This window comes from Cucurbita moschata, unplaced genomic scaffold (genome assembly GCF_002738365.1).
Source record: "Cucurbita moschata cultivar Rifu unplaced genomic scaffold, Cmos_1.0 Cmo_Scf00032, whole genome shotgun sequence".
Lineage (NCBI taxonomy): Eukaryota > Viridiplantae > Streptophyta > Magnoliopsida > Cucurbitales > Cucurbitaceae > Cucurbita > Cucurbita moschata.
Window position 1 is genome coordinate 2,306,955 of NW_019268548.1, and position 21,762 is coordinate 2,328,716.

Sequence of the window (21,762 nt, forward strand, 5' to 3'; positions counted from 1 at the left end):
TTTTTTTTTTTTTTTTTTTTTTTTTTTTAAATAATAAGAAAATAACGTCTGTACCCATCTAATCTTGACTTAATTATTATTTATTAAACTTAAACCCAATAATTAACAAACACACTAATCCATCCCTTTTTAGAAGAAGAACAAAAAGGAAGACATGATTTGTAAATAATTATCTCTAATTAATTACTCATTACTGAATTAGAACACAAACCCATTGAGTCAAGTTGTAGATTAATAAGAAGAAGAACACAATTTGGTTGGTTAAGCTAAGCAAATTAAGCAATTACCATAAAATTGCTTTAATTAAACCCATAAACCAAAAAAACAAAAAGAAAAAAAAAAAAAGAAAAAGGTAGCTTGGGATGTGGTGCAAAGGAGAAGCTTTTGATGTCAGAGGGAGGTGCTTTTCCCTTCGCTTTTTTTTTTTAATTTTTTAGGGCTTTCTTTAGGTTAGGGTTTAGGGTTTACAGGCCAAACAAAGTCCACGACAATACGGCGCCGTATTAAAAGACTGCCTTATTTTCGTAGACTTCTACACTCGTTGACTTCTCTTTCTCAAAAGTCAATCCTCCACGCGCCGTCCTCCTCACGGCTTCGATACGGAGGCGGCATCCTTAACGGAGCCGTTCCCCATGCTCGTCGACTGCACCGTCAGCACTGACATGCTTGGCGACGTCGGCCCTTCTCCATTCGTCCCCATCACCGGATGCTGACCACCGCCGTTCATCATCGGATTCCTAGTGTGACAAGTGGATGTCGAAATCGCCGTCGCCAGAGAGATCGGCATAAGACACAACCCTTTCCCCTGCAGATACTGCATCGCCGATCCCATATCCTTCTCCATCAGCTTCGCCACCTGCTGCTCCGTCACCGTCATGCTATCATTCGACGACGCCGTTTGGTTTCCACCACCCCCGCCATTGTTCGAATTCCGACCACCACCTTGGGCCCCACTCCCTTGCATACACTCACCACCTCCCTGAAACGACAGCGTTTTCACTAATTACCAAATTATTAATATTATTATTATTATTCTCATTTAAACAAAAACGACAACCAAACCAAAAGCTGCTAAAAAGGCTTCGCACGCGTGCCCTTTTCCTTTTGTCGTCTTCTGTTAAAGGAATTCTGAGCCGCCTCATCAACTTAACTTAATCCCCAAATTTCCTCCTTTTTCTTAATTAAAAAAACCCATTAATCTTCAATAATATTTTTTAATTTACAAAACTAACCTCAGATGACACGTCAGCAACGAGAGGAGCCACAGCTGCTGCACCTCCCAACCTGCTCATGCTCAGAACCTACACCAAATAAAATAATAAAAATTAAAATAATAATCCCATTCAGGGAATCTTTTTTTAAAGATTAATTAATATTTAATAATTAGAATAAATAATTAATTAAATAAATTAAGATATAGAATTAGGGCCATACCTTGACTTGGAGCTGGAGGAATTTAACGTAGTCGATGATCTCATCCAGCATTGAAGCCTTATCTGTCTGAAATTCCAAACCCTTTTCAGATTCATTTAATTTAATTTAATTTAATTTAATTTAATTTTCCAATTAATTAGCTCTTAATCCCCTTTTTCCTCTTCCTTATTTATTAATATTCCCATTTAGTACCAATAAATATTCCAATTTCCAGGTCTGGTATTTCCAAGTACATTATTAATATTTTAAATAAACAGGCGTTGCTAATATTTACATGCTCGTCATTCTTTTAAGTAACTGCCATGTTATACTAACGACACGTGTTCCTGAAATTCCGTGAGATTAGTTTTCACCGGATGGTTAATGACTATAATACCCTGACAGGTTGGTTAAATTACGGAGCAGGTGCAAAACTGACCGGCGGTTACAGTCTTGCAGAGAGCTCGAGCTCTCCAATGGCGGACTCCATTTTTTTTTTAATAAATGAATTAAATAAATAAAAGAAGATGAAAGGACGAAACTGACCTTGTTTGCGTTGGGAACGAGTTCTTGCAGTGCTTTCATTCTCTCTGCAATTCTCTCTCTTCGAAGCTATACGAACCAGACAAAATTTATATTATCAAATTCCCAGAAATCTTAATCGAAACCCTAATTTTGTTTCTGTTTGGTTCCCGAGAAAACGGAAGAAAATCGAACGGAAAATTTTAGTTACCCTTTCGGCGATACTGTGTGGGTCTGTGGCTTGGCCTCTGCGAGCTCTGACTTTCTGCTTCGGCTGAGATGGAGAAACTCCGACTGAACCACCGGCCGGAGTTTGACTCATCCCGTTCCCTGGAGCTCCGAAGCTATGCGATTGAATGGAACCTCCCTGAGAAAATAAAAACCCAAAAAATCAGAATAAAAAAATTGAAATCCACCGGCGAGGAATTGACAGATCCATTACGGAACAAACCGAGTTCGGTGTGCGGAAGCAGGATCCCTCGACGACGTCGTTTTGGGAGCGGTCTAAGTCGGCATTTCCGAGGGAGAGAGGCATAGGTGGGAGACCATGGTCAGCGACGCCATTTCCAGCGGAGACGGAGATTCCTCTGTTCAAGAGAAGCTGTTGCTGGAGCATGACGGCGGCCTTGGCAGCCGGAGATGTAGCAGTGATGTGGCTCTGGTGGTGGTCGTCGGAGATATCTCTTGACGGCTTATTGATGGGGTTAAGGTCCCAAGGGGATTTAGGGTTTGAAGGGTTGAGGTCGGGCCAGGAACAGGAGGGGATTGTGTTGAGCATTTGCTCGAGGAAGTCGTCGTGGGAGGCGGCAGCGGCGGGATCAAAATGGTGGAGCTGAGACGCCGGGATCTGCGGCGGTGGGGGATTCAAATGGTGGGGAGCGTCGGCGTGGAGGTCCTGGAGAGAGATTTGGGAGTGGTTTAAGAGAGAGTTGAAGGTTTGCATTTCTCTGCTACAGGGCTGCATAGTCGCCGGCGGTGAGGGTTTGGAGGGTGGAGATGGGCGGAGAGAGAGGAAGCAGGCGGCGGAGAGAATGGAATATTGGATTTGTTTTGAAAAATGCTTTTTATCTTCCTTCTTCTTCTTTGTTTCTCTGTGTATTTGGTTGAGAGTTTGTTTTTTGTGTGTTTCGTATTAAATAGCAAAAGGTGGAGCTTCCTTCTGTCACACCACCTTTGGTTTTTCACCCTAATTTCTATTTTTTTTTTCAAATAAATAAATAAATATATATGTATAGATGTATATACATATCTATGTATGTATATGTATATGTATATGTATGTATACATATATATGTATATATACATATACATATATACATTTGTATATATATAGAGAGAGAGAGGTCAGAGAAGAAGACGAAACATTTATTAAAAAGATGTGAAAACTTCTATGAAGCAGACACGTTCCAAACTCTGAGGTTGATGGTTGTACATAATAGGTCAAAATATACAATATCAGTTAACTACGGAGAGCTATTACAAATGGTATTAAAGCCAGACACGAATATCAAATTATAAATGTAGCTTTAGTGACGTAACTAACTAATAATCTTAATTTTATTTATTTTGGTGCAAATTATTAGTCAAACACATGAATTAAGTTGAACAGTTATTTTCATTGGTGTTATCAAATCACGGTAGCAATTTAAAAGAATTGGAAGCTCGAAATGATGGACTGGAGGAACTAATCTATTTAGTACGACCATGTAGAGGGATTTTTTCTACGATCGTACTACTCTCGGGTCAGGTCACCGTGACCCTCTTTGTGAGGAGGTACTCTTCTTACTCGGTGCACCTTCCATCCTTGATAACATAAATATTATACATCTGCGTATATGGTTTCTTTATTTTAAAGAAATAATAATAATAATAACTAATTTTTAGGTTTAAAACAAAAATATTTAAAAAAAAAATTAAATACAGACGTGTTTGTTAGGTGAGACGGCCTTTTTTTAACAATAAAATCTATAAAAATTCTCTTACTATTTCAGAATTCAATGGAAAAAAAAAAAGTAAGTCCACGCGCCAATACTCGCGTGGCCTCTACCTGCAGCGATGATTCATCAAGCGGTCGAGTTTCACCAGCCGTTTAAAAATATTCCGGTTTTTCCTCCAAGTAGACCGGATAAACCACGTCACCCTTAAAAACCGCAAAATGCCACGTGGAGGATCGTTATTGCTTATGATTAACAATGTTATTTGAGGAGATTAGTCATAATTACAACTGTACCAAGACAATGATTGTTTTCGTTTTAGTTTTCATTTATTTATTTCCCAATTAAATTTGCAAGAAAAAATATTCAGCCACGTGGAAGTCAAACAAAGCGAGTACACTTCTTACCTGCGAGTAGACATTGGAAATTCAAATTAACACCCCCATGATCCAAGGCTGTAATTCAGTCACCACGACGACAATTCTATTTTCCCCCCTTAATTTTGACTAAATATTCGTTGGGTTAGTTGAAAAAATAAACTGTTTTTTTAATTATAATTAAATTAATTAATTATTAAAGAAACAAATAAATATTTAATGTTCATATATTTAGGATATTATTATATAAAGAAAATAAATATTAGATTAAGAAATATTCGGGAAGATTTGGGATCACGAAGGTAGCTTCCAATTGGCAGTCCCATTTAAAAAAAAATTGCATTTTTAATTTTCTAAATACTTAATTTATTTTAATTTAAAAAATATATATTCCAAAAGCCTATAATATAATATAATATAATATTATATTATATATATATATATTCTCTCACATTTAAAAAATAAAAATTAAGATACATGGTCTTAATCTATAGTTATAATGTTTCTCGTTCATTGAATTAAAGAATACATGTATATTTTATAGGGGACGAAAAAATTATTTATTTTATTTTTAAAATTTAAATTGCACCGAGAGTAATTTTAACTTTAAATTTTAAAAATTATTAAATAATTTTTTTATGAGTGATATTAAAATTGATTTTGTTTGTTATTGGTAATGGATATAATGTTATTTAATTTATTAGAAGATTTAAAAAATAAATAATTTTGTGGGATTTAATGTTGTCGTTGTCATGTTGTTTAAGAAATTGAGTCACTTAGGAACCAAATTCATGATTTGAAGTAACGTGTTGGTCTGTAACTAAGATGGGTTACAAACATAATATTCTCATAATATGGGGTGGAAAAAAAAAGATTTTTGGGATTTGAAATTGATTTTTGAAAAATCTGTTTATTTCCACTTGTCATCCATTCATTGGTCGGTATTTCTCTTTACATCTAAAATCTCCATCTTATAAATTATCGAAATTTGAGGATTAAAAATTTAAAGTAAAATAATAAAAACAAAATATGACTCAGACATAAACGTAACAACAACCTAGACACACAGCTAGCAGATATTGTCCTGTTTGGGCTTGTCCGAACGTGTCTTTTAAAGTTACACAGCGAAACCGGTGCTCATCCAGATACGGTAGGATATCACAATACGAGAAAATAAAAGATTATGCATATTTATATGACCCAATAACCTTACAAATTCAGACAATCGAACCCAAACCATAAAGATTAGGTTGGGTTAGATTTTTGTCGGTTTTGGTTTGGTCGAATTTTTGTAAAACCAAAAACTTTGTATGATTTACAGATTGACATCGGTCGAATCTCTACTTTTAAATAACCCAACAACCTAACATTTCTCGAGAGTCTTGATTTATTAAGTTAGGTACAAATATTAGTTAGAAGTTCTAAAATAGACTGACTCTCGAATTTAGGTTTATAAATTAAAGTGTAACCCATTAAAGTAAACATGAATAGATAGGATATATTAAGAAGCAATATATTCTATCTTATCCAAATATATAACCAATTCCAATATTACAAGGCTTTCCTCAAAATATTCCATACAACCATATAATATATGGTGGAAGATTTATATAATCAACCTCATTTGAAAACTAATTATATATATATTCACTTAAATCTTTGACAATCAAATTGTTTGAAAAAAGTCAACGGAACAGCTGTCAAAGATGTGAGCATAAATAAGTAAAGTAAGAGCCCCTAAAAAAAGAAATAATCCAAATGGGGACCAAATTGCAAATTTGAGATTAATTGAATATTCTGCCTAAAATTTTAAAGAGTCAACTCTAGGTTGCTTTAATTAGTATAAATCCAATGTTTTGTCATTAGCTTCTTTTAAGACCGTCATGCATGAATATGATTGGAGAATTTATTTTATGTATTTTTTAAACCATATCATTAATAATAATAATAATAACGACAATAAATTAGGATTATTAAACTAAATTTAATGTGTTTTCTACGAAGCTTCCCAATAGCTATTTATTTGGAAAAGAATAATAGAGAGTATTAATTATGTTATAATTTAAATTATTATTTGTTATAGTAAAATAAATAGAGTATAAGTATATATATATATATATATTTATACGAAAAATATTTAAATAACATTTTATTGAGAAAATTAAATATTAACGTGGTTTAAATGGCTCGACATTATTGTATTTTTTCAAGGTTAATAAAATGGGATCGATTTCTCCGACTTTTTATATTATAACATGAATTTAATATCTATTAAAATATACATATATATGTCTTGGCAGTTTGTTTTTTCTTTTATTTATTTATTTTTATTAATATATAATGATCATTATTTTAAGACAAAAAAGGTATTTTAAAAAAAGAAAAGAGGGAAATCATGAAGACTATAACATTGGGTCCAAAAAGGAATATGCCCATGAAAATGGGCCTGGGCCTGAAACTGGCCCAGGAATGAAAGTTGAAACGGGAGCCCAGCCCAAGAGTAAATAGATACCCATGATGGCCCAAGCCCAAACAAAATAGGCAGCCGGACAAGTAATGTAGTATTTAAAAGGGGATTAATAAGAATGTTGGCGCACATAATAAAGAACGTATAAATAGGATTGGCCGCAGTTTTAAAGAGAGGAATCAAATGGTTTCCAGATTGGGTTAGGAAGAGAAAAACATTTGTGGTTCGAGTTGTATAATCGTCGTTGTTCTGTTGGTGATCGAAACCCTAGGTAAGGAATTTTCTCAAGGATCATCGTTGTTTCCAAATCGTGATTGCGAAACCCTAGCTTTGGAATCTTGTTGTCGTTTTCGATTCTCGAAACCCTAACTAATGCATCCGTTGAAGCAACACTGTTTTCAGTTCTTTGTTTGCTCTCCCGAGCTACAAATTCAATCCGAAATCGTAAACCTAGCACGAAATTCGGTCCAAACCCTTGAGGACCTTAAGTCTTCTCTTGTTCCCGAAACGATTGTGTCATCTTTCTACTTCACCCTGAATGGGAAACCCCTTCTTGATTCCACCACGATTCCCTGTTCTCTGATTCCCCCTCTGTCCACGTTAATTTTGAGAACCAGGGTCCTTGGGGGCGGTGGCGATGGCGGGGCAACAGGGGCCGAATCTCGTGATTGCTACCTTAATATGTACGCAGAAAAGAAGCCCGATAAGGTTGATCCTAACGAGCAGAGGCTGTCCAAGTGGTTGAATTGCGCTCTTTCTAATGAGCCTTTGAGGGAACCTTGTGTGATCGATTGGCTTGGGAATATTTTCAATAAGGAGTCGCTTGTGCAGGCTTTGCTAGAGAAGAAGCTACCAAAGGGATTTGGGCATATCAAGGGTCTGAAGGATATGATCAAGATTAATCTTTCGGTGATTCCCGGTACAGAATCGAGTCGCAATGCGATTTCAGGATCGCGGTTCCAATGCCCGATTACTGGCCTCGAGTTCAATGGCAAGTATAAGTTTTTTGCTCTGAGAACTTGTGGACATGTGCTGAGTGCAAAGGCCTTGAAGGAGGTTAAATCCTCTTCCTGCCTTGTTTGTCATGCTGAGTTTTTGGACAGAGACAAGTTCGTGATCAATGGGAGTGAGGAGGAGGTAGCAGAAATGAGGGAGAGGATGGAGGAAGAGAAATCGAAATCGAAACCAAAGGAGAAGAAGACGAAGAAAGTGAGGAATGGGGAAGTGGGTATGGATGGAGATGCAACTGTGGAATTGGCAGCATCGTGTTTGTCTGGTAAAAAGCACGGTATTGAAGTTAAGGCTTTGGAGAAGGTTTCTGCTAAGCCCGACAGGCATAATAAGCGGCCGGATGGTGGAGTTCAGGTAAAGGTTGCAGCCAGTAATGGTGCTGTAAAGCGTTTCAAAGCAGCAGACATGGCCCCTGCCAATGCTACCAAAGAAGTCTACGCTTCGATATTCACTTCATCTAAGAAGTCAGATTTTAAGGAAACGTATAGTTGTAGATCTCTTCCACTCGGTCGAAACTGATTGGTGTTAAGAACTGCTTAGATCGGTTTGTGGTAATTCTCCTACTATTACTTGTATTCAAACCTTCATTTTTTGATGTCCTTTTTGACTTATTGATTCATGGCTATCATCATTTCTAATTCATGTAAGATATCAGTTTACAGTCATCAACCGCTGTTACTCTGTTAAGCTGTTCTACATTTTTTAGATCAGTTAATATTGTTGAAAGTTTTGTGTTGATCAATTCATGAGCCTCTAGTAGCACAACATTTGAGGTATTGAAAGTGAAAATCCCCTGATGGAGTGCCTAATTTGCATATTTTGACTGTAGATCCAAGATCATTTCGAGTGATTTTTTGTTAGTTTCATAAACATTGGCATCGGTTATTGCAACAACCCGGTGTATGGCTTTGATACCATTTGTAGCAGTCCAATACTACCGCTAGCAAATATTATCCGTTTTAGTCCGTTACATATCGCCGTCAATTTCACGATTTTAAAAGGCGTCTGTTAGGGAAAGGTTTACACACCCTTATAATGAATGTTTTGTTCTCCACTCCAATTAACATGGATCTAACAGACCTCGTTTTTATGTGCTGAGATATAAATCATGTCTCTACTGAAGATATCCCACAAGTTGTCTTATCACTTTGATGGTTCTGGGCCTTCTGGCATAGCTTCATCCATGACACAAGTTTGGCTTGATAGATTTCTATACTTGACTTGTTGGTGAGTTTGCTATAATTGACAGATCCTCTTAATGTTGAGGCTGGCGAACCAAACTTCCATACCCCACTGGTTACTTAAACTTAGAAAAAGAAGGAAAATCTCGAGGCACGGCACGATACGTGTATGTTTGGCATATCTAACTATGGCTCGAACACCCGAACATATGGAATACGAATCTCTCACTTGATCATTTTAAAAAGTGATAAGGTTTCTGCTTCAAACCAGAGCAACACAAGGTGATGAACGCCATACATACAAGTTTCACCAAATGAAGCTGCCAAGAAGGAGAGATCCATGAAAGCTTCTTAATACGCCAAGAAATGGAGAGATCTTGTGGTATTTCACAGAACTCCTTGGCTCCATAGCTCTATGAAGTGACGATAACGATTTTCGTCTATATATTGACGTTAAACTTTTAAATTTTTTTTAACGAGGCAAAGGATATTAATGATATTTTTAAAGAATAGTATCAACGGTAAGTATATTTTCTAAATTTTTTTAATTAAGAATATTAATAAGATTTAAAAAAAAAAAAAGATTTAAGGGTATTTTTGAAACAAAATACCCTCCAAAATTGACCTATAAGTCGACATAACCCAGTCCTCTCGTACTACGGTTGGCTCCTCATAGTCCTCCCTTTAACACCAACAATAGGAACCGAACTATCTCACGGTATTCTAAACCCAACTAACATACCACTTGAATCGACGAACAATCGAATCCTTTGGACCTTCTTCAACCTTGGACGTGACAAGTCGACATCGAGGTGGCAAACGACTTCGTCAATAAGAGCTATTAGAAGTCATCAGCCTGTATCCCCAACGTACTTTTGATTCGTTGATTGAGAGTTCTTCTACACCGAACTCTCAAATCACTATAGGTAAGGGTGTTTTTAGATTTTTAAAATTTGTAAGGATATTATGGAAAATTTTGAAACAAATTATAAATTTTGGGATATTTTTATTAATTTAGTTTTATTTTTATTTTAAGGTTTGTTGAGAAAAAACCTAATGCTAAGAGGGGAATGGGAGAGAGAGAAGAAAAATGAGTATAGGGGAAGTGTTTAACATGAGAAGCAAAAGCCTACATTGCCACACTCCTTGACGCTCGCCTCCAGCTCCAACCCATCGCCACCCTTCCCCTTCCCCTTCTCCTTCAATCTCTTCTTCCTTCCTTCAATCCCCAAAATTCCTTCTCAACCATGGAGGATGATGATGAGTTTGGAGATCTCTACACCGACGTTCTCAGACCTTTCGCTTCTTCTTTCTCATCTGCTCCTCAGGCTCAACTATCCTCTCCCGCCCCTCCGCCTCTTCAACGCTCGATCAATCTCAATCGCCACCACGCCGACGATACTCCCCCCAATGGACCTTCTTACTCCAACCCCGTTGTTCCACTGCAGCTACCCAAGGAAACCCCACTTCTCCAGCCGCCTCGGGAGTCCATACCTGCTGGTTCTTCTGGGTTCGTTCTCAATTTGGCCGCCAGAAACGACGACGACGGTTCTCGTGCCATGGGTGGCGAGGATTTTGCTTCATTTGATGGTGAATTATCGAATAGGGCTTTGGAGGATCGGAATTTAGGTGTTGAATCTGGAATTATTGGTGCCCCTGTGGAAGATGTCAATTTCATGGATAAGGATGTGAAATTCGATATTGAAGAGGGGAATGCAGAGGTTGAGGACGACGTGGGTGTGGAGCCGGTTATTCCTGGCTTGTCTCCCGGCGGTGGTATATCGATTCATGGGTTAGGCGGGAATTTGGAGAACGCGGAAGGTTTTAGAACGAATGATGCTGTACGAGACAGGGGCGATGGTGGTGACGCCTGGGATAGTGACAGTGAGGATGATTTGCAAATTTTGTTAAATGACAGTGATCGTGAGCCTATGGCAGTGGAGAGAGGTGGATTGGTAGGTGACGATGAAGACGATCCCCCGCTGGTTATCTTGGGGGATAATGATCAGAATCAGGTTATGGAAGAGCAAGAGTGGGGTGAAGACGCAGTGCCGGCTGCGGATGGCGAGAGAAAAGAGGCGGGCGAGGCTGCAAAATCTAGTGCTGGGATGGTTTTGGCTCCAAAGCTCGGATATAGCAATTATGGTTATCGTCCTTTTCATTCTCAATATAAGGTCAGTGTATTATCCGTTTTTTCGCAAGTGTGATATAAGTGTATATGGGATTTTATAAATTCCCCTCTTGTCGATGATGATGGGAATGTAAGTTTTTGTTTTTTATTATATGACATGAATAATATTGACATAAGAATTTTTGGTTTGACAGTGAAAATTACTGAATCCATATGATATTCATGATATCAGTAGAATGTAACAAATGACCATTGATTAACCTGGCAAACTTGTCATGTCTTGTCCCAACTGGTGTTTGATGTGTAATAATCATTATGACGAAGATTAGGATTGTGTAATCGACTACGAGTTCTCTAGGAAGATTTTGTGTTCTTTCTTTAAAACCTTCAACTTTCAGTGGTTCGCCCCGCCCATAGACACACAAGTTTTTTATTCAGTCAGTGTGTGAGTACAGTTTTGGAGGCAGAGGTATGATTATTTGGGAAAATTTTGCTGCGGAAACTCTTTGGAGCTTCAGTTCATCTCAAGAGAAACTGCAGGTTTTCTGAAGGAAAGCTTAAGAATGTCAACAATGTGGACAATTTGGATTTGTTCCCACCTTCTAGATAGTGTTTCATCTAAACATGTTTGAAATTTTATTCTTGATTCAAATCAATTGGAAAAGGCTTTTGCAATCTCTTGTTTGTTCAGGGCGGGGGTAGATTTCTTGTCACTTCCCTCTTATATTTTGGATTACTAATATGTTACATCGGAGTCGGAGTAGTTGGTGAAAGCATCATTCTGTTTACTGTTACCTGTAGCAACTCTGTTGTGGACTGCAACTTGAAAGGTTGGAGATATTTTTCAGTTCCAGGATTATGATCTCTGAGATACTTCCTACGCATCATTCAAACACTTCAATCAGTCATCGTAGAACTAGTTGACGATACTTTGTCTATTCAACTGGGTTACCCTTTCCTATAAAACTGAATTCCTCATGTGCCTGCCATCACTACAATTTTGTGTGTACAGCAGTGTTTGAAACTATCCATGACATGAATAATATTTAAGGATATCATAGTTCTTGGTTCTAATTGTCTTACTTTCTTCACAAGTGAAGATCGGTAATCATTCGTAATGAAAATCACCAATGCACTCATGTCACTCCCGTGCACTACTCATATCCTAGTATGTTTTAGGTATTTGGAACAAGTTTAGTGGTCCTGAACAGTGAACACTATCCTCAGAGTTAATTAGTTAATGTGTGTTTGTTTTTGTTGTTGTTGTTGTAGTCATGATCATTGTTGCATCAAGCCATTCACAAAAGCCTGTTGGCCGTTTTTGTTATTTTAGTCATTTGCTTGGATCATTATACTGTAAATTATTCGATTCACTTATACCGAGTAGTTATAAGCATATTTTTTTAGATTTCAACTGCAGTTGGTTAAAATTTCTTGCACACTTTCTTCTTGCTGCTTGTTTCTGATAATAAAGCCCATATTCTTGGTGGCATGTGTAGTATGTGAGACCTGGTGCAGCACCTTTTCCTGGTACTACTGCTTCTGTCCCTGGAGTAACTCCAAATCAAGCTCGTCCACTTGTCAACATGGGTCCTGTTGGTGGTCGTGGTAGAGGTGATTGGCGACCAGCAGGAGCGAAAGATCCAGCTTCAGTGCAGAAAGGTTTTCATTCAGGTTTTGGAATGCCTGGATGGGGCAATAATATGGGAGGGCGTGGTAGTGGTGGCCTAGAGTTCACTCTGCCTTCGCACAAGTAATACTTGCTTTGGCCTACTGAAGGGGTTCTATGTTGAAACATGATGTGCTGCCTTTACATTGTCGACAATTGCATGTTTCGATTTCTTTTCAAATTTTAATTGCCGTTGATGTGCGTGGGAATGTGAAATGAACTTCACATGTTTTGTGTCTGGAGTGAACAAGACAATTTAGACATTTTTTCCATTCTGTTCATACAACAAAAATCACATTTATCTTCTGGGGGAATGTTAATTGCACTTATTTTTCTGCTTCATAAGGTTGACCTTAACGACCTAAGAATTTATACATTAAAAAAATTTCCAAGTCATGCCTAAATGACCTGAAAATTTTGATATTTGAGGGAACCTTCCGTTTCTTTGCTCGTTTGTTTTGTTTGAATTGCCTAACTAATGTTTCAATTTTCTACTTTGCTAATTGTAGTATGTTTTGATTCGAACTTCATTCAGGACAATTTTTGAAGTTGACATTGATAGTTTTGAGGAGAAACCATGGAAATCTACTGGAGTGGACATATCTGACTTTTTCAACTTTGGTCTGAATGAGGATAGCTGGAAAGAATACTGCAAACATCTGGTAAACGCTTACTTTTGTTTTAACTTGCCTTTATAGACGTCGTGTTACTGGCAGTGTTTTAATTCTCCTGGGGTGCTTGACTGTTATTTATTCTCTACTGAAAGTTGGGGTGTTTTTTCCAAGCTTTTCTACTCCCACTTTTGGTTTGGCCTTCTTATAAGGCCTTTTTGTATTCTCTCATTCTTCTTAATAAGAGTTGGCTTCCCATAATAACATAAAAATAAACTTTACTTTACATACAGGAACAACTACGCCTGGAGGCTACCATGCAAAGCAAAATTCGTGTATATGAGAGTGGACGGACAGAACAGGTATGTTGATTGTTCTTTCACGGAAGGAGTGAGTTCTTTAAGCCACATTTTAATCTCACTTAAGTTTATGTTTCTTTTCAACGTTCTTCAATCTCAACATTTTTTTTTGGTTTCCTTTTCAGGGCTATGATCCTGATTTGCCTCCAGAACTAGCAGCTGCTGCAGGTTTTCGTGATATTCCCGGTGAACACACTCTTGGGAAGTCTGATGGTTTACAAAATGATGCAGGAAAAGGAGCAGCTCGTGTGCGGCCACCTCTGGTATTTACTATGTTCTATCATTCTAGTGATATGCAGAGGGAAGCCCTCAATCCATTTAACATATACTAGGAAGATGTCTTTGTGTGCACGAGTTCTAGGTTATTATCAGAGATGGGGAATGAGGAGTGAGTGCATTTTTGTGTGTGAATGACATAGAGCCTTCTGTCAATGTTAATATATATGGTTGTTGTTTGGGGTTGGGGGGGTGGGGGGTGGATAATGAATAGCCTTGAATTGATAAACTTGAAGAAGAAGACTGTTTTGGGCAATTCCAACCTAAGTCCTCCCTGTGGCTGCCCCCTTTGGGAGGAAGAGACATCCCCCCTAATGGCTCACAACCATAAACACTTCTAACCACCTTTGTACATAAAGCATTTTCTTCTTGTAAAAAGCACCAAATCCATTTGAGGAGGAGAGCATTAATTGTTTGACCAATGGAGCCTAACCCAAGATCACCATACTGCAATGGCTCCCCAGTTGGTAAGCACCACCATTCCAGAAGATATTTCTCACCACCCTGTCAATCTCATTAATCACCTTCATTGGAGCCTTGAAGATAAAGGAACTATAAATGGGAAGGCTGTTCAAGGTGGACAAAGCAATTGTTGGCCTCCCTCCTTTAGACATGGAAAAGTCCTTCCATTTATCAAGCTTTGCTCTAAATTTATCAACCGTGGGCTCCCAACAATCAACAACATGGAAATTTCCCACAAGAGGAGGGACCCTAAGGTAAGTAATGAGGAAATCCTCATCTTTGCAACCCAGAGCAACCACAACCTAATTCTTACTAACATTAACGCCTATGATGGATTTTTTTTAGAAGTGTTTAGAGATAAACCAGCTCCTCCGAAGGAAATACCCAAAAAGTCCACCAATTCTGAAGGAGGCTCTCGTTGTTTGGACAAAAAATGAGTGCATCATCAACGAATTGGAGGTGGGTGATTATCAACAGCTTGCTGCCCATCCGAAGGCCTTGGAGATATCTTTTTTATTCTTCAGTGGAGTAACGAATAGAACAGCTCTAAGAGCCACCAACAACAGTAAACAAGAAAGAGGAGATAGGGTCCCTTGCCTAATCCCTCTTCCAGCATAAATATTTCCCTTGGCCTTCCATTTTGCAAAATTGAGAAAATAGTATTCGCCAAACAGGCCCTTATCCTATTTTGCTAATACTCCTTGCTTCCTTGCCCCTTAGGGCGTGCTCTTCTTTTTGACTAATACATTTCCCCCTCTCGTTCGTGTAAAAAAAGATGGAAACTCTTGTAAAAAAAGATAGACTCCAATTAAGTAAAATAAGGCCTAGAAAATAATCACAAAAAACCTTCACCACTGAGATTCAAAAAGAAACGTGAAATCTTACAAGGGACCACATGATCCTCGTAGTGGTATCAATGTGTTTATTGTCTTACTAGGTTTGGATGGGGTTGTTCAGGGAAGGGAACTATTGAGGAGTTGGGGTTTTGCTTTCAAATATGAGAAAAGTGAATTTTTCTTTTCCATTAGACTTAGACTAGTTATGATATGATATGTTGTGGTTAGACACCTCCAGTGGAAGATGTTGTATGGAGTTTATGACGTGTGAGGGGGGAGCTAGTATTTGGTTGTATTCTCCATGCCAACTAGACCTCCCCCTTCATAGCTGTATGATTCTTCCATTCACTTGTTAGAAGGATCGTCACTGCTAATTGGTTTACATTGTATCCATACCCTCAACCCCAATTGAATGAGCAAATGTTAGGTGGGAAAGATTTAGCTCTTGGATTATTGACCAAGTAGAAGCCGTTTCTCTAGCTCAATGCTCTTCAGGTTGAAAGAGAATAGTATCTCGAGATTTTATGTGTACTAGGGAGCATTGAGAGACCATTCCAATGTTCTAAAGGTTGAAAGAGAACAGTATCTGGAGATTTTATGTGCACCAATTGTTATAGTAGATGAATTATATGATGTTACTAATTTTTATATTCAATTGGGGTACTTGTCAGATAAGAGTTTGCTATGAAGATCTCTTCAAATTTTCTTTTTGAATTCTTAAGGGCACTATTATTGGTTATGCCATTTGCCCTCGCAAATACCCCATCAAAGTTTGAAGCACTGATTAATTAACTTTTATATCCTTATTTTACAATGGCTTGTGTTGGATTTCTGTGACAATATCCTCATATAGCACAAATTTGGGGGGGCGCTTGCAATATTTGGATGGTGTTGGCAACCCTTGAACATCACGGTGGGTGCATGTAAGCTATAAGAATGTTATTTTGGTGAAAGAAAATTGGAGTGCTTGGAACATATGTGTTGACGGTCACAATCCGAGCTATGTTGACTTGGCCAGTAGTAACACCAGGAAATGATAATGGACTAATAAGTTATGATAGAAAGTCGATGAAAAGATATGGGTAGATAGTCGGGATACTCACAGAGCACCACCGTTTGGTTGGATAGACAAGTTCAAGAGAGGTTAAAACAAAAATCACATTAATATCTATTTTTATAAGAACCAGATTTAATATCGCAGTTTCTCTTTAGTCTCAATACGGTTCTCTGGACGCTCAAGGATATAAAACAAAATTCCATTTTTGTGCTGCCTAATTTCTCTGAGGTGTTTGGGTTATGGACGGGCAATTCTAATGCAATATTGACGGCCTACTACATTTTTTTAGCTATGACGCAAGAAAAATCTAATCTCAGAAGGAGTTGATTGCAATTGTTCTAGCTGTGCTACAATAGAGACCATATATCTGGGTTTCAAATACCACTTAGAACAGCTCCTAGTTCAAATTCAATACATGCCCAGTCTAAAAATTAAAGTTGCTGATGCATTTCTAGGTTTTCGCTAGGAGTCACGTTGACATCAATCTTGGTGTTGAATGGTGACCACAATAATACAAGTAGCTGAGGATTCTTTTATGTCAAAATATTGCAACTGTGGTATTGGATGGCAGTAGTGCCTATAGTCCCTCCACCGTAGAAGATGGCTTATTGAAATATAAGTGTCTCTAAGTTCTAAAGGACTCTCCGCTACACTCCCAGAAGAGTACCGCAGTAGCCTCTTTTCACCTTAGGATGATGTTGCGATGATTTTCATTCATGCCATGCCTACATAGGAGGGAGAGGAGGAACACAATTTTAGCATTGATTGATCATCTTACGTAATAATGCACTCCTCACTTTAAAGGACCCTTATACTGCCCTCTCAGTTGCATAGTTGTTTGAAGAGGCTTCTTGGAGGCTCTGGAATTGCTGAGGAGGCAGTTTCCTCCTTACTTAAGGGGGTGAATTTTTGGGATGAGAGTATGACCGATGGACGACAGCCCCTGATCTGATTTAGATATACAGGAAAAAGTCTCTTGGGGGGTTTTGTGAGAGACACAGGGCTCTTTTGTATTAGTGCTAGTATGTACGTCGTCTGGAAAGGAGAGAAAGGTAGCAAGTAGCTTCATTTGTTGGGAGAAACACGCTCCTCGAGTGCACAATTGTGAACTTGTAATCCTTTCCTCTGTCCATATGATTGTCTTCTTTTATTTTTTTTTTAGTCAATACTTTTTCTGATTTTTATTCATTGCTTTCTTGGATCTTTATGCTGTGGGTGGGGTAGCTTAGACTCTACATTGTTCCGACATTGAAGCTCAATGGTTAAACTTTTCCTTCCCAGCCTACTGGCAGAGCAATACAGGTCGAAGGTGGTTATGGTGAACGTCTACCCTCAATTGATACTAGACCTCCCAGGATTCGTGACTCTGATGCTATAATTGAGGTATTTGATCAAATCCTGTTATCAAGCAAAATGACCTATCGTCTTACGTGTGCAAACTAATATTAGTCGTATAATCCGAATTAAAAGTTAACTTCAGCCATTTGGTTCTATAGATTGTCTTGCAGGACTCTTTGGATGATAATTCCTCCACAGGAAATTGCACCCCGAACCAACAGAATGATGATCTGTCAAGAAAGGATTTCAAAGAAGTCCATGAAGCTGAGGATGACAATGCACATGATAGCGATACTGAATATCCTGACAATTTTTCAGAAACTCATAATAGTGAAATGCGGGAAAAGGCTGGAAGAAGAAAAGCTTCAATGAATTCTGCTTCTGACAACATACGTGAAGATGTGAGTTTGCCTTTCCCTTCAGAAGGACCAGGACACTATGCTACGTCTAGAGGCCATACCCCTGCTTACCCTGCTCAGAATCTGGGTATTAACGACGAAAGGTAAGAACCCTTTGTTTAATATCAATCATTCAGGATGTCTACCTAGTTTAGAATAGCAGTATTCAGTTTGAACCATTTTTTATTTAATTGCTCTGGATAGATAGCGATTAAATGTCATACACACTGCATAACGAGGTCTGTCTTTTTATCATATTTTACAACTCGGAATGCGTATGACATTTGAGTTTTGAGTTAGGCACACTTGAGCTTGGATTATATGATTTTCCAAGTTTGTTGGAGTACTTTTAGGTGGCAATATATGCCATATTGCAATTACAGATTGTTAAATAGTTCTATTCAGGCTCATTGTTCACATAATAAACAGCTATGTGGGCTTTATTATTATTTTTTTATGCTCTAGGAAAAGTAGTCTAGGTGCTGTGATGTCCAATATTGGTTGGGGAGGAGAACAAACCACCAAATAAAAGGGTGTGGAAACCTTCCCCATACGCATTTTGATTGAAAACCTTGATTCCTTCCCCTTTCTGGGTATTTCTTAGCTCAGCATTGAAGAATCTGAAGGAATTTCTTATTTCTCTCCTTTTGTGAGTACAGGCGGCCACAGGGTAGAACATATAATAAGTCCCCTCATTCTCCAATACCGAACTTACGAGATGGGAAATCTTCCGACAGTCGAGAGGAAGGATCTGTTGGAAGTATGAATGGTAAGCGTAGTCCACATGAGTCATCTCCTGCAATGGTTGAGGCTACCCAGGAGTCTAGTGCCGAGGACAAGGATGCTGAACATGATGAGCTCATTGAGGCTGACAGGAATACTGAAATAGATAGGGAGAATGTGAATTTCATTACTACCAGCAATTCTAATAAAAGTGATAGAGATGGCGAAGTAATGGAGAATGATGAGAAATTGGGTCCTATAGTTGAACCACTGGTGCTCAAAGACGACGACGACAACGACTCAAAGGCTGCAAGTAGTGAAAATAGAAAAACAAGATCAGGGAGCAGCAGGGATTGTCATAAATGGCAGGATGGGGTCGAGGAGGAAGTATTTCAAAATAGACGCTCATCAAGCATGGGGAGCGTCAAGAAGTACATTGATGAAAATGAACAGAATTTTCGAAGAAAAGATGGTGATGACAAACAGGATGAAAGGAACCAAATGGATGTCAAGGGGAGGAAGGATGCTTATGCGTGCAGAGACTGGGATCCTAGCTTAGCTCATCAACATCCTTTGAAAACTGATGGTTTCGATAGGCGAAAGGAGAGGAGTAATGCTGAAGCTGCTTGGCAAAGAAGAGATGACGATCCTTATTACCGAAAAACAAAAACTGAAGATACAAGAAAGAGAGAGTATGATGATGACACAGGATCTAGGCACCGGGGCAAAATTCGTGAAATTGAGAGAAGTGATAAAGACGACCGCCATCTAACTAAGAAGTTAGATAACGGAAATTATAGGGTTCATTACGATAAAGGTGCTAGCTCAAGACATAGGGAAAGAGATGACAGTTTGAAGAGTAGATATGAAAATTTGGATAGCTATTATAACAAGAAACGGAAAGATTCAGAACATCTGAGGCGAGATCATGTAGACAAGGATGAAATCTTGCACGGTAAGAGAGATAGTAAAAGCCACCGTAAACGGGAACGAGATGAAGTCTTTGAACCACAAAAGAGAGATGAGCTGCTGAGAGTTAGAGATAACATTGGTGATCACCACTCTGTAGGGCACAAAGAGGAGTGGTTGCAAAGAGAAAGGAGTGATAGGCCGAGGGATAAGGAGGATTGGCATAGACCGAAACAATCTCGTGAGGAAAATCCATCAAAGCGGGATAGAGACGAAGGAAGGAGCTCTGTCAGGAGTGGGCATGGCGCAGAAGAGAAATCTTGGGGGAGCCACGTTAGGGTGAAGGATGAAAACAAAGTTTCTGAAAAGGAGAACCAAGGAAAAGATGTCGTGCGTCACGGTGAACAAAATAAGAGGAGGGATAGAATAGAGGATGAAAGTTCTCGTCGAGGACGCGAGGATGCTTATTCACGTCGAAATCCACCCAGTACCGAGGACAGAAGATCTAGGCTGGAAAAGTCTAGTACTGAAAGACATACTGTTAATGCTTTTGATAATCCGAGAATACACGATAAGAGACACAAAGACAGCAAGATGAAGAACAGAGATGTCGATGGCAGCGACCATAACGCTTTAGGTCCTTCGAAGAAAAGCCAAGAGAACCAAAACAATTATAGGAGTCAGATGGTATGTTTCCTTTTATTGATTTGTTTTATAGAAATGGAAATACTATCTCTTTAGAAATTGAAACTGGCTTTTCATTTTTGACATAATGGGATGCCTGAAGTCTTGACTCTCTCTCTCTCCTTATTTGAAATTGATTCACTCTAGGTCTTGAAAGGCTCTGATGATCGTGGCGATCGGGAGCATTCAGTTCACCATCACGGGTCCAGAAAACATACCGATGATGCTTCCTCAGAAGACGAGCAGCAAGATTCTAAGCGCGGGCGATCAAAGTTAGAACGTTGGACAAGTCACAAAGAGAGAGATTTCAATATCAACAGTAAGTCATCATCCTCATTACCGTCTAAAGAAACTGAGAACAACAATGGTGGTGGATCTTCAGAAGCCAGCAAAAACCCAGATGACTCCATGAAGGCGGCAGCAGTTGAGGCTGCTGACAATCACAATTTAGCAGAAAAGAAAGACAGCGGCGATCCGGAGTTGAAGACTGGCGTTTCTGATACAAAAGTATTGGAGGATAAACATATGGACACGGTCGAAAAGTTGAAGAAGAGAAGCGAGCGTTTCAAGCTTCCAATGCCAAGTGATAAAGAGGCTTTGGTGATAAAAAAGATCGAGAACGAAGCACTGCCTTCTTCCAAAAGCGACGCTCCTGCAGATTCAGAGATCAAACCAGAACGACCTGCTCGGAAACGAAGGTGGATTAGTAGTTAATGATTGAAACAAAGAATATATTTGGTTGTAATCTGTGGCGTTTCTTTCTTTCAAGGGAAGCTCCATGACAAAGAGGCTTGTCCGTTTCGCCCACCGCCCGGCTCAGATCGCCTCCGAGTCCCATTCGTGGTACCAATGAAGACCTCATCTCTCTTTTAGTCGATATACATTATTTTGTAACCATATTATCATCATCTTCAGGAGCATCTTTTTTAAAGGCTTTGTGTATATACTACTAGCAAAAGACAGTAACATTGAATCGATTACCGAAAGCGGCTTAGAATGCGTTTAGACATACTGTATGATTGTTACCTTCGAATTCGTTGGAGAGCGTTCGACTGAGGAACATGTCATGCTTGTTTTAGGACCATCTTAGTCTTAGAACTGTGCTATATTCAGTTTCCTACTAACATTACAATGACGTTGAGATGCATTTTTTGAAAAATGTATCATTCTCAAAGTTCAACCACTTTTTGACATAAATGAATGAGATAGATCCCATTTTCCTCCCCTCTTTATCTTGCATTTTCTTGTTCTTGTTATTTTAGTTTAATAATGCCTCTTAGCTCTACTTTTGTGCTGACATTGTATCCGTTCATGTAGAAAGCATCGCGCAGTAGGTTAAGACAAAGAGGCTAAACGTATGATATTTTATCTTCGTTTTGCATGATTATATGAATACATACAAAA

General features: G+C 38.6%; 3 protein-coding genes across 4 annotated transcripts; 2 read left to right on the plus strand and 1 right to left on the minus strand.

Annotated features, from left to right (window-relative positions):
* Window positions 1–416: 416 nt before the first annotated feature.
* LOC111429967 (transcription factor bHLH82-like) lies at window positions 417–3,050 on the minus strand. Its single transcript, XM_023066058.1, has 6 exons — window positions 2,387–3,050; window positions 2,147–2,302; window positions 1,960–2,025; window positions 1,435–1,500; window positions 1,233–1,301; window positions 417–979 (listed from the first exon to the last, which is right to left on the minus strand). The coding sequence occupies exons 1-6, from the start codon at window positions 2,897–2,899 to the stop codon at window positions 587–589; spliced, it is 1,263 nt and encodes a 420-aa protein (XP_022921826.1). The 5' UTR covers window positions 2,900–3,050; the 3' UTR covers window positions 417–586.
* A 3,797-nt stretch (window positions 3,051–6,847) lies between these two features.
* LOC111430120 (protein RTF2 homolog) lies at window positions 6,848–8,464 on the plus strand. The gene has a single exon (XM_023066287.1). It carries the CDS (start codon window positions 7,086–7,088, stop codon window positions 8,241–8,243), a length of 1,158 nt encoding a protein of 385 aa, XP_022922055.1. The 5' UTR covers window positions 6,848–7,085; the 3' UTR covers window positions 8,244–8,464.
* Window positions 8,465–10,003: 1,539 nt separating this feature from the next.
* LOC111429773 (FIP1[V]-like protein) lies at window positions 10,004–21,582 on the plus strand. 2 transcript variants are annotated; one of them, XM_023065773.1, is made up of 10 exons: window positions 10,004–11,079; window positions 12,536–12,789; window positions 13,241–13,367; window positions 13,610–13,678; window positions 13,801–13,938; window positions 17,588–17,689; window positions 17,803–18,146; window positions 18,702–20,361; window positions 20,506–21,056; window positions 21,128–21,582. In XM_023065773.1, exons 1-10 carry the CDS (start codon window positions 10,153–10,155, stop codon window positions 21,138–21,140), a joined length of 4,185 nt encoding a protein of 1,394 aa, XP_022921541.1. In that variant the 5' UTR covers window positions 10,004–10,152; the 3' UTR covers window positions 21,141–21,582. The 2 variants fall into 2 exon arrangements, with proteins under 2 accessions (XP_022921541.1, XP_022921540.1); XM_023065772.1 differs by having other exon boundaries at window positions 20,506–21,582.
* Window positions 21,583–21,762: the final 180 nt, after the last annotated feature.

Coding starts and splice junctions, on each gene's coding strand:
- LOC111429967 (XM_023066058.1), bottom strand. CDS start 2,899: ATGCAGCCCTGTAGCAGAGAAATGCAAACCTTCAACTCTCTCTTAAAC. Junction 1,501..1,959: donor TCGTTCCCAACGCAAACAAG/GTCAGTTTCGTC, acceptor TTGGAATTTCAG/ACAGATAAGGCTTCAATGCT. Junction 980..1,232: donor TTGCTGACGTGTCATCTGAG/GTTAGTTTTGTA, acceptor CTGTCGTTTCAG/GGAGGTGGTGAGTGTATGCA.
- LOC111430120 (XM_023066287.1), top strand. CDS start 7,086: ATGCATCCGTTGAAGCAACACTGTTTTCAGTTCTTTGTTTGCTCTCCC.
- LOC111429773 (XM_023065772.1), top strand. CDS start 10,153: ATGGAGGATGATGATGAGTTTGGAGATCTCTACACCGACGTTCTCAGA. Junction 13,368..13,609: donor AAGAATACTGCAAACATCTG/GTAAACGCTTAC, acceptor CTTTACATACAG/GAACAACTACGCCTGGAGGC. Junction 13,939..17,587: donor CTCGTGTGCGGCCACCTCTG/GTATTTACTATG, acceptor TTTCCTTCCCAG/CCTACTGGCAGAGCAATACA.